This window comes from Cnephaeus nilssonii (genome assembly GCF_951640355.1).
Source record: "Cnephaeus nilssonii genome assembly, chromosome: 6".
NCBI lineage: Eukaryota > Metazoa > Chordata > Mammalia > Chiroptera > Vespertilionidae > Cnephaeus > Cnephaeus nilssonii.
This window is the reverse complement of record NC_137077.1, coordinates 83,748,756-83,761,965: the sequence shown is the minus strand read 5'-3', so window position 1 is coordinate 83,761,965 and position 13,210 is coordinate 83,748,756. Positions and strand designations below refer to the sequence as shown.

Sequence of the window (13,210 nt, the reverse complement as noted above, 5' to 3'; positions counted from 1 at the left end):
GAAGTGGGAACTGTCTTGGCATAGTTGACGGCTAGGGTAAAGTCTCAAATGTCTACAGCATAAAGGAGAAGGAGAAAAATAATGAGTTGGGGTCTAGGACTTCAGCCAGCATCATCTCATTTAAGATCCCACAAACTGAAAACAAGGAAGAAGGGGAACTGGCACTACCAGATATTCTTTAAGAAATAAAACTAAAACAATGGGGTCACAGAAATTTTAAGCTTGAACTATCTAAACTTCATGAATGGCTGGTGAAAATAAATTCTCATATACCATTGATGGGAGTGATAATCAGAACATTGTGGAGGCAATTAGGCAATAACTGCATCATCTTAAAATTTGCATATAGATTTTTCCAGAAATTATACTTTTGGGATTTTCCTTAAGCTATATAATGCACTAGTGCACAAAATTTGCTCACTATAGCATTGTTCTTCATAACAATGAAGTAATCAAAACAAAACACAAACATTAAACTACTGAAACACTCAACACTGAGCAAAGACATAAGTAATTTTGGATACAGTCATACACAGGAGTACTCAGTAGTCATATAAAACATAATGCAAATTTATATGTGTTAAGACAAAATAAGACAAATGTTTTAGGTGAAAAGTGCAAGATATATAGGACATGAGAGAGAGAGAAAGAAAGAGAGAGAGAGAGAGATAGAGAGAGAGGAAATTCTGTTGTATATATAGGAATGTCTGAAATTTCTGAAGTAATAAAATCTAAATAATGATAACTTTTAAGCATTGGGATTGGAAATTCAGTTGAGCACAAGTTATTTTAACCTTATATCCTGTTAAATATGTCAGCATGTTATACCATTGATGTATATTATTTTTATAATGCAAATGAATGAATGCAATAGTAGAATAAAGCCTATTATTGATAATTCTGAAAATGTATTTTATGTAAAATGCCAGGAAAATTGAATCAATTTATAGAATGAGTTTTAAAATATACATCCATATGAGCATAAGGACTACGAGGATGAAAGCTAGTTTCATGGCTTGTAAGAAATGCTGAAATTAAGAATGGTAGTAAGATTGATGCGAGGAGAGAGAAAAATTCTAACCCACTCTTTATTGCCTAATTTTAAAATATAAACCACTTACTACAATGGTATTTTCATTTAAAATGTCTATTGACAAAAGCAGAGTATACAAATTAGTTATAACTAATTTGAAGAATAAAATTCTATTGCATATGATAGTGGTTTACAAATTATAAGACAAAGCAAGTGTTTATTGTAATATTACAAAATAAACACTACATATGGTACATCTATATAATAGAGTTTCATCTACTAACTAGAGGCCTGGTGCACAGGATTCGTGCATGGTGGGGGGCATGGCCTGCAGGGATCGGCCCACTGTGGGAGTGCCACTCATCCTGGTCAGCAGAATGGCTGTGGACCTGCCCTCTGAGAGGCTGCTCATCCTGGTCAGCTGTCCCACTGTGGGATAACACTGACCACCAGGGGGCAGCTCCTGCATTGAGCATCTGCCCCCTGGTGGTCAGTGCACATCTTAGCAACTGGTCAACCGGTCGTTCTGGTCATTCCGCCATTCGGTCACTGGGCTTTTATTATATAGGATTAACAATGACATCAGTGAATAATATTTAATGATATATAAAAGTATCCACAGCTAGTTGTTATGTGAAAAAGGATACAAAACTATAAGCATAATATTGTAATATTATTGTGAAAACCAAAGTGTCTGTAAGTTTGTATGTATACATACTCACACCATAATAAAAAACACAGAAACATTGTTATCTTTGGGCTAGAGTATTTGTTTTCATCTTTTTTCCTATAAGCATTCTCTAAATGTGCTAATTTTTTTATTTTCTTCTCTTTCCCTGTATTTTGCGAATGTGGTAAAACAAACTACTTTTATATAATTTGCAATAAGAAAAAGTTGAGTTTGTAACCCCAATATATAAGATAATGAAAATGGAACTTTCTCCTCTAATAATAGGGAATTGTCATTCTATTTCATCATTTCTATGCTCTCAGGGGACTTCACCTATGAGGGTGCAGTCACATATCACTGTACACAGAGTGCAGGGAAACATGGATTGCCATCCATTTACCCAAAATGCAGAACAATGCCGCAGTTTGGATGGATCACTGGTAACATGTTAACTTTAGTTTTTCACATGAGAATAAAAAGACCTGCCACAGAATTTGTTTAATACCCATTGATTAGATAGTCTCTGAGATTTATTTCAAATCTTTGGTTCTATAACTCAATGACTAGTAACTAATAACACCTATTGCACATTAAGCATTTCAATGTATCAATCCCTTATATCATGCCAGGACTTATACCAATTGCATTATACACATGGTGCCTTTTCCTGCATTTTTAAAATGAGGACACCTAACCTATCAAGTTACTTTTATTTTTTCATTTTACGCCTGGCAGGTTGCTTCAGAAAGTTTCTAATCTGTGTCTATCTTCCCACAATATCTGGGTTCTACTGTTTCCTTTTCACAGTTCACTAGCTAGCTTGGGACAGGCAAAATCTGCATCAAATTGGTTATGGCAAATGAAACAGTCACGTTGTGGTGGACCAGGGCAGTCTGACAAGTCCAGGGTAGGACTCAGAATGAGGTGGGTAAAATCATCCTAATGGTGCTCATCATCCCTGCTGGTCTTAGGTAACAGAGGAAATCCAGTTGGTGAGCTAAAGGAGCAACTCAATCATTTAAACATAGTTACTGATAAAACCTCTCCCTTCCATTACCATAAATGACTTTAATCTACACGTACCAGGATGGAAAGCTCATATGTCTAAAATGTAGATGTGGCTGTGTATGTGTGTGTGTGTGTGTGTGTGTGTGTGTGTGTGTGTGTGTGTGTGTGATATACACATAAAGAAAGTAGCTCTGACCTGTGTGATACTTAATTCATTGAGTGTTGTCCCGTGCAGCAAAAGGTTGCCAGTTCAATTCTCAGTCAGGGAATATGCCCAGGTTTTGGGCTTGATCCCAGTTAGGGAGTGTGCAGGAGGCAGCAGATCAATGTTTCACTCTCACATCCATGTTTCTCTCTCTCCCTTTCCCTTTCTCTCTAAAAAAATCAATTAAAAATTAAATAAAAAGGAAAGAAACTACTGCTTAATTAATTTTTGCCACTTAAAAACTATTTCCTAGTTAATATTTCAGGGTTTTCTCAACTGACATTAATACTGCCTATTAAATATTTCAAACTGATTATATTAACTACCTGTCTCAGCTCTGTCCTATCACCCTCCTCCCAACAGCTGAAAATGATGATTTTGTTCTTCCATTTACTTGTTAGGTGACTTTTAGAAAATTATTTAGAATTTCTGAGTCTCCATTGCCACTACTGAAAATGTGATAATAATTCTTATATGGATTTTAAAGCTTAAATTTTTAAAATTTAGAAAAAAAAGTTACTGTTCTTTAAAGAAAAGTCCTAGGCGTAAATAGCTAAATTTTTTTTAAAGAAAAATTCACATTATATAATTTGACAAACTCAAAGTTAATGTTTAGAATTGTTTTAACTAACCTCTTAAACTGAGCCTCTTAATTGTGTGATTAATCATTTTGTCTTTTTTTATTTCTTCATTTTCCATATTATAAAACTAATGTATTTCTATAACTTTCCTAATATAATAATAAAATATACTATGAATCACCTCACCATTCTATGTTACTTTCAAGAAAATTGTTATTTCTTTTCTAATGATTCTATGACAAAAATAAGGCATATATTCCAATATTAATTTTTCAGGCAAAAACATTAGTGGTAATGAAAATTAAATAGATTTTCATAGTCAAAAAGTGACATATTTAAATTATTTTAAAGAGAAAATTCTTACAATATGACAACTTATAATAAAATATCTATTTCTAGGAGTTCTTATAAACCTGAATAAATGAAAATTTTGGAGGGGAAAAACGCCTATAAATACAGCTCATACAACCACAAAATGAAATAGACAAGCAAATGAGTAGATCTAGAAGCATGCATCAGAAACTGACAACAAAAGAGATATCAAACCAGGCCTTTGGGAGATTACAATGTTGCATAATTTTTAGTTTTGAAAAGTATATCCCTAGCATGCAATGACAGAGTGAAAGATCATTGCTCTGTGATATTTTAGTATATATTTTTTTATGCTCTTTTATGGTTTTTGGCAGTAAGTTATAGAATACTATCCCTAAGTAAGATTTTGGATGAATTCCTAAATTAAATCCACAAAATGGGAAACAGGCAGAACATTGCTGATTGGTTCCAGACCTGAAAAGCATAAAGCATGCCCCCTTAATATTAGAAGCTGGAACGGTTGATACCTATCATTTGTATCAGGCTGTAAATAAAGTACTTTTATATTTCAGAAACTAATGTAAGTTACTCTCCTGGCCAAAAATTGTTAGTACTAATAAATCAAATAGATTTCAGGAGTAATAGGCACAATGAATTCAATTCCTCTGAGTCTGCTCATTTGCATTTTCTTGAAATTATTCTGTTTATGTTTTATGAGACCTTTAGATGAACATGACAGTTGGCTGAGAGAATGACATTTAATTTTTGCCACAGCGTACAGAAGTAAAGAGCTTTGTAATAAAAATGTTTTCACTCTAGATGCCTCCCTTGCAGCAGGACTCAGATTTTGGTTAAAAGCTGTGACATTTGGGCTAGTTAAGTATGTATCGCTCTCCCGTTCCATAGGGAATGTACTGGGCTGTCCTTGCTCACCAGTCCACTCGCACTTCGTTAGAGAGCAGAGCATTCACATGGCACACCACAAGATCCCACAATGACATAACTCCATTCAGAGACTGGCGTGACTGGGCTGGGTCTCCCCCTCCAGCTCTTGTATCACTAGGAATCTGGCAGCCAGTTCCGTCCTGACAGAGTTTACAGCATATATTAGTGGATTCTTGTCCATACTGCATCTGCTTTAAGAATTAACGAAAGCAGAGTCAAGACAGTAAGGTAAGTGCTGTTTTAACTATAGCACTGGGGATGCTGACTGTTTGGGACAGTGTTTATTGTAATAGGAACAGAAAAAGTTCTAGAGCAACTTTGCCAATTGCTATTCAACAGCAAATCCATACTTTTGAGCATTTACTCTCACACTTTTCTTAATATGTTTTCCATGACTTATGGATTTAAGACAAAGTTTTTACAATATATGCTGTGTTGCTTGACAAAGGAAGTTATAAAAAGTTTCAGGGTTGGAATGAGAAAATATTTAAACTAGACAGTAAAAATGTTTGGCAATGAAAATATTTGTTATTTCATGTTAATGAGTGATACATGTTAGTATTTTTACAATGAATTTTGCAGCAAAGAAAGATCATTTCAAGCAGTATTAAAAATATTTTTGCCACACATATATTGCTATAGTTTGTTACAATTTGCCATAAATATTTTATGTTGTTATAAAATGTGAGCTTAAGGACATATACCCTCTTTTGGATTACTTATTTCTATTTTGTTAATTTTCAAGATTTGTTTTTTGGATGTATGTTTTAAAATGGATATGTTTTGAAGAAATTCTGGTAAACATTTATTTGAAAAAAAAACACACATTTCCTCCATAACCACAGGTATTTGCAAAAACTTGGAGGAAAGTAAATAAAGTGCACTTTTGCTTCATAGTGGAGTCCTTATATAGCTACAAACACTCTTTGGATTCATTCTGCCAAAAAATATGAAAGCATGTTTTTCACTACTATTCAATACATTATAGTTACCATGTCTATTTTAGTGTATACTGAAATAAAATAAACTCAAAGCTTATTAATAAAGCAAGACAAATCTTTACATTAACATACTATACCTTATATTGCAATATTAATTGTGCTCATTGCCAAGCCTTGTCAACTAAATTAAATGACTCCATAATTATCTTGGGGAATAAGTTAGTTTAAAATCTAGTTACAAATTACATTGGGTTAGCTATTAGTGTTTCTAACACCTTTTTTTAGTGTTTCATCTGGTAAAATAAAGTTCCTTGTAATTTCAAGTTAAAGCAAAGGTGTTTAAACTTCCTAATACTAAAAATCCTACTTATCCCAAACTCCCTAGATCCAAAAGCTTATACCATACTTCTCACAGGAAGATCTATTGCCTTATGGCATGTAGATCCTGCTTCACATTAAGGATTTCCCTCTCAGAGTTATCAACTTCTCCTCAGCCATAGCTTTCACTCTAGGAAAGTTCAACTCTTGTATGCTATTGTCCTTTACCTAAATTTCTGACCTTGTACTCTCCAAACAGTGAAAATATACTTTATTGAGCCTCACCTTAGAAACATATTCTTACTAGATCATTATTACAAATTGTTTTTAATTTATATTCTCAATTTTATCCATTCTTCCATGGTCCTAATGCCACTGTAAAATACAGACTCTGCTCAATGCCCAGATCTCTCCAATTTCCACTCTGTAAGAGCATTAATAGCCAAGTAAGTGAACCATGCCTTCTTAAATTTTGGCATGAAGAAGGTAGAGAACTTGTGAGTCATTGACAGAAAGGAAAACTTTAATTCAAAACTTGGAAAAGAATATCGTTTTTCTATTCAGTTGGATCTCTTTCTAGGTTTAAAAAATCTTTAGAATTTGTGACATTTCTCTGATTAATAAAAATTGGTTTTACTAAAACTTATATACTAAATAGCAATTTCAGAGCCCAGTTCTGTAATATGCCTGAAAGTATGGAATGCTAAACAAAAGTTGAAATAATATCCATGCACACCCAACTAAGAATTCTGTTACCTTCCCTCAGAACCAACAACAATAACCAGACATTTTTAAAGGAATGTACTCCCCCCTCCCACATCCCCCTGCCTTGCCACCCTCCATCTCTGGCCACACAAGTTAAGAACAGCTTTCCTTCAAGCAAAACCACAGATTGCTCATGTTCCCAGTAAGGGTCTTCTTAATGAGACAGTTTAATGATGTTGAATGCTAGGGTAAAAGGTACAGTTTACAATTGTCTCCTCATTTTCATATTTTGTGGTTTTGAAGGATGTTCTGGGGTAGTGTTTTAGCATGGTGGTCAATGGGCACTACCCAGACACCTCTTACAGGAAATCATTGAAGTAAGGAAGGACCTGGAGAGATTGACTGGATAGGTTAGGCCTGGCTTTCCCAGTAGGGGGCGCATGTGTATGTAATCTAACCCTAAACTGTTCACCACCTCACAAGTGGTACACATACATCTTAAACCTAATGCTTAAATAAAAATTAAAAATACATCCTTAGATGAATTTAAAAAAACACACAAAACAATAAAATACACATTTTCCTAATGAATTTAACATTGTAAATTGAATATGCTTTCGCTTAACATATACTATGTTATACTGTGTTTCCACTTTACTTAGGATTCAAAGCATTCGCTAAAAATGAATCTTGGTGCATTTACTCTGCTATTGGCACTAATCAGTGGTGCCAGCAGCCAGTACTATGATGATTACGACTTTCCACTATCAATGTATGGGCAGTCATCTCCGAACTGCGCCCCAGAATGTAACTGCCCTGCAAGCTATCCCTCGGCCATGTACTGCGATGAGCTGAAATTGAAAAGCGTGCCAATGGTGCCTCCTGGAATCAAGTACCTTTACCTGAGGAACAACCAGATTGACCACATTGATGAAAAGGCCTTTGAAAATGTAACCGATCTACAGTGGCTCATTCTAGATCATAACCTTCTAGAAAATTCCAAGATAAAAGGAAGAATTTTCTCTAAACTAAAGCAACTGAAGAAGCTGCATATAAATCACAACAACCTGACACAATCTGTGGGCCCACTTCCCAAATCTCTGGAGGACCTGCAGCTTTCTAACAACAAGATCACAAAGCTCGGCTCTTTTGAAGGACTGGTAAACCTGACCTTCATCCATCTTCAGCACAATCAGCTGAAAGATGATATATCAGCTGCTTTTAAAGGTCTTAAGTCACTCGAGTACCTTGACTTGAGCTTCAATCAGATGACCAAACTGCCTTCTGATCTCCCAACATCTCTTTTAACTCTCTACTTAGACAACAATAAGATCAGCAACATTCCTGATGAATATTTCAAGCGTTTTAAGGGACTGCAGTATCTGCGTTTATCTCATAATGAATTGGCCGATAGTGGAATACCTGGAAATTCTTTTAATGTATCATCTCTGCTTGAGCTGGATCTCTCCTACAATAAGCTAAAAAACATACCCACTGTCAATGAAAACCTTGAAAACTATTACCTGGAGGTCAACCAACTTGAAAGTAAGTAGAAAGCTGTGCTTGTGTTTGATGGATGTATCCGCATGTTTTTAAACACGTAAGCTGTGCAACACCAATATTGATTGCATCTGGCTCCACTTAAAAAATTAATTAAAATGCCAAGAAAACATCCCCTAATTCAAATATAGAAAATTGTAGCTTTGTTATTTATCCAATATCTGGCCTTTCTTTGGAGTGTCCAGATAAGAAACCATTAGGATCATAGAATTTAATCATTAACTTCTTCAAATTTAATATTCTGGGCTAATGAATCCTGCTATGTCATCGCTTGATATTTATCTACTATTTGCCTCCTCCATGCCTTAGGTTTGTCTCCTACATTTATTTCTTGGTAAGATCTAGCTGAAGGTGGAGCAAATGAGTGCAGAACAGGCATGGCTAACAGAGGCTTTCAAGCCTCCCTCCTGCTTCTCCCCAGAGCAGCCCTTATATCCTCATGGTCTTCTCTGACATCTTTACTTGGGGCTCAATATAGTATTCTGCAATCATGACCATCATCTATCTCTGTTATCCCTGTTATGGTGGTGTGGCTTCTCAATGTTCTTATGAGACGGTGAGGAAGATTAAGGAGGGAAGGTACATGATAAGGATTTGGAACATTTTAAAAATAGTATTACAGCGCTCCTCTTCTTATAAACAGTCCTCCACCCCATTTGATTTTCTCCTTCCTTTCTCTTGCTGACATAGTTTATTTTCCATTTATTTTCTGGGTAGGAGTTTGACCTGATCCACTTGGACTGTTTATGCCCTCTTCTTGTCTTCTGGGGCATTTTTCAATTTGAGCAATACAGATATTGGTGGGAAATGTACATTTACCATCCCCCACCTCTCTCTTTAACAGAGCTTGGCAGAAGAGAAACCAATGGTCTTGGACAAACTTGCTAAAAGAAAAATCAAGTGGGAAACACTGATTCACACATAAACAATTGTATCTGCTAAATAATCTATTTAAATTGAGCATCTTTATGCCATGAAAGTTGGTTGTCTTGTCATACTAGATAAAAGTATTGATATTCCTATTAGAAAAATTGCACTGTGCCTTGTTAATATAATACTTTGTGATTCTACAAGTTTCCTGTAACTCCTAGGATGGTTATGATGTTCTCATGAAGGAGACCATGATTGCCAACTCTAAAATGCCACATGCTTTTTTTTTTTTATATCCAGGAATCTTGCTTATCATAGAATACACAGTCAAGTTATCAGAGCTGGACCCTTACAATTGTTTCTAGTAAAAAACTCACTATCTGGCAATGTAGGATCCCACATTATAAACATTTATGGTTAAGAAGATGGCTACTTAGACTAGCCAACATGCTAATGGGGTTTAATATGTTTGAGGCTGTTTGAGGGCTGAAGAAATCCTGTTAGACATGGTGGGTGGAGATTAGCATCAGGAGCAGGGTCACCTCATTCTCTGAGGTAAGAAAGGGAAGAGATACAGATGCAGGAGAATTTGGAGGGGTAAAGATCAGGCCTCATTATGTGAGTGAGAGAAGGAAGAGCCAATGTGGGAGATGGGAAAGGTGGTCTATGGGTGAAATGCTGACAGGCACTCAGTGCAAAGCTGAGATAGAAACCACAGTGCCCAGCATGTATGGTCATTTGGAAATGAATAGTGTCCTTCCTTCCTTCCTTAACCTGGACATGTAGGTATATACATTGCAGGTGTTGTTGTCGTTTGTCTTTGCATGCATGTCTTTGATTTAGTTTATTGTGCCTTGTAATAATTATGTATACCAATTGTCTACATTTTCTTAGTTAAAAGACCCCCTTTATGTTTCTCTACTATTAGGAAATCTATAGCCAAAACTATTTCTCATATTTCAGACTTGCAAGTCTAAGACACTAGCTTAATCACAGACCTTTCTATGGTGACATAATTTGAAACACACACACACAAAAAAAAAAACAACAACAAAAAAAAACACCAACAAACTCATAATTATTAGTATATATTATGTGCTAATACTCTGTGAGGTGCTTTGCATATCTTAATTAATTTAATATTCATGCAACACAGTGTGATGGATATATTATGTCTAACAAGAAGATCACATCAATATTCCAAAGTCACCCATTTGGTAAATGGCAAAAGCTGAAAATTAATATAGGCCTAAGGCCATGTTTTATCCCCTTGTTCCATACTTCCTTAGTGGTAGGTACTATAACAAAGATCTCTGCAATTTGACTAATGACTTATTTAAGACAGCATCATAGAGATAAGGAGCAGAGTGTGTTTGGGCTTCCACTGAAGTCGCTGTTGACTAGAATTTGAGAATAAAAGAAAATATCAAGACAAAGGACCAGATAAGGTTAATCTGAAATAGACTTGAGCAAACATGGACGGCTTCTATGTACACACATAAACCATGCAATCTAGTAACAATCTTTGTTTTCATTAAAAACTAACGCAGTTTTTCTCTTGCGGCAGCTTTCTAACCACAGGAAAGCTGGTGGCCCAGATGGTGGTCAGTCCATGACTCGGATTTGCCTTGGCGTTTTGAATCTGTCATGATGTGTGCCAGTCAGAAAACTCTTTAGAGGTCTTCTAGTCAACCCCTCTCATTTCCAGATGCATAAGCTCAGGATGCTTATATTGGCGAGATGATTCATACAACAGCACAATTTTACAGATCTTCAGTCTAAACATTTTTTAAAATTCTTAGATAATATTATGCACTAAGTCTTTCTAATCCAAGAACTTAAAATAAATATCGTTCTTTGAAAAATTTAATTGACTGTCCTGACCCACCATAGTTATTTTACTAAATATTTTTTAATCACTTGGTAGTCTGAAATATTTTGTTAGTAATTTTGAATTCAAAGATCCACCAAATAAGTAACTTTTTTAAAAAAATGGAAGAAATCCTATTAGATATTATTATAGACTTATAAAAAAATTTAATGACTATTTTAAGCCATGTAATAAAAAAGAAAAAATTATTAAAATATTTTATTCTTTATTTTCCAGAGCTTGAAGTAAAGAGCTTCTGTAAGATCCTGGGACCATTGTCCTACTCCAAGATCAAGCATTTGCGCTTGGATGGCAACCGTAATATCACCCATACTAGTCTGCCACCTAATATGTATGAATGTCTACGTGTAGCAAATGAAATCACTGTTAATTAATTTCAATTATATTGAGGTGTATCCTGGAGCAACATCTTATGCTTATATTTTTTTGTGTTGGTTTTCGTAGTGTCCATTTTTGTTGTTTATTACTTCCATGAATTTTAAATTCTGAGAAAAAATGTTTTGTAAACATTTTACTACTTTTTTACAAAGAAAAGATGAAAAGCAGGCCTATTTCATCACAAGTACAGACACATGCTCACACATATACAACAAACAATGCTTTATTTGTAAATTTAGTGTTTTTTTACATCTCTACTGTCAAATGATGTGCAAAGCCTTTTACTGTTTGCGTGGAAGTCAGCCGAGTTTTCTAATTTCTAAATCTTAACTTAATGTGCCCAAAAGTATGGAATACATAAATATGGATGTTTACTGTCTTTAATCAAATTATCTTAATATGCTCAAATTTGTTTAGCTGAAAAGCAGGTGGTAAATTTTGAGACCAATGATTTTGTGAAATACTAAACAAAATTCATGAAGCCACATACATTTAAAGCAGAAGTTTTAGTATTAAGGATTTATTTAGTTACCTAGAAAAACTTTCTAGAATTATTTTTCACTTTAAATCATATGTATGTTTCTTTTTTATTATTTGCATGTTATGTTTAACAAGCTAATAGTAAAATAAAACATAGCAAATGGCATCACTGTGTTTGACTTCTTATAAAATTCATCTCTCATATATAATATACAGTCATGCACCATATAATAATATTTCAGTGAATGATGGATCACATATACAATGATGGTCTTATAAGATTATAATGAAGCTGAAAATGTCCTATTGCCTAGTGATGTCATAGCCATTATAACATCATAGCACAACACATTACTCCTGTGTTTGAGGTGATGCTTGTGTAAACAAATCTACCACAATGCCAGTCATAAATGTATAGACACACAATTATGTATAGTAGATACTTGGTAATTATGATAAATAGGCTATTGGTTTATGTATTTATCATGCTATACTTCTTATCATTATTTTAGGATGTATTCTTTTTTACTTATTAAACAAAAAGTTTCCTGTAAAAGAGAATACCATGTTATGGCAGCCTCATACATTTCCTGTTTATGTCTCTTGATTGCATAATTTTCTCTTGTGTTAGATTTAATCTCATGCTGTTTTATAACTTTAGTGGAGCCTAAATGTACAGTGTGAATAAAGTCTATAGCAGTATACAGTGAGGTCCTAGGGCTTCACATCCACTCACCGTTCATTCACTGACTCACCCAGAGCAACTTTCAGTTCTACAAACTCCATTAATGGTAAGTGCCCTGTACATGTGTATCATGTTTTATCTTTTGTACCGTATTATTTTTACTGTTCCTTTTCTATGTTTAAATACACAAATACTTACCATTGAATTACAGTTGCCTAAAATATTAAATACAATAATTTGCTGTACAGGTGTATACCCTAGGAGCAGGAGGCTATACCATGTAGTCTAGGTGTGTAGTAGGCTATACCATCTAGGTTTGTGTAAGTGCACTCCATAATGTTCACACAATGTCAGTATTTCCTAAAGGCGAATTTCTCAGAACATATCCTCATTAAGTGGTGCATGACTGTATTACAATAAAATTCAAAAAAACATCTCTAATCTGCATGTTAAATAGAATTTCCCACTAAATAAATTATCTGCTTCTAACATCCACTTACAAAGAGTTTTAAACAGCCTTACATTATGTGTCCAGATCCCAATTCTAATTCATGAAGTGAGGGGGTTCCCCACCACCACCAAACAATTCTCTGGACGTCAAGTGGATATCCTACAATTCAACTCAATT

At 34.7% G+C, this 13,210-nt stretch overlaps 1 protein-coding gene across 1 annotated transcript; it reads left to right on the top strand.

Moving 5' to 3' along the window:
- The first annotated feature begins 4,750 nt into the window (after positions 1-4,750).
- LUM (lumican) lies at positions 4,751-12,063 on the top strand. The gene is made up of 3 exons (XM_079775028.1): positions 4,751-4,982; positions 7,381-8,263; positions 11,256-12,063. The coding sequence occupies exons 2-3, from the start codon at positions 7,402-7,404 to the stop codon at positions 11,411-11,413; spliced, it is 1,020 nt and encodes a 339-aa protein (XP_079631154.1). The 5' UTR covers positions 4,751-4,982; positions 7,381-7,401; the 3' UTR covers positions 11,414-12,063.
- The last annotated feature ends 1,147 nt before the right edge of the window (positions 12,064-13,210 follow it).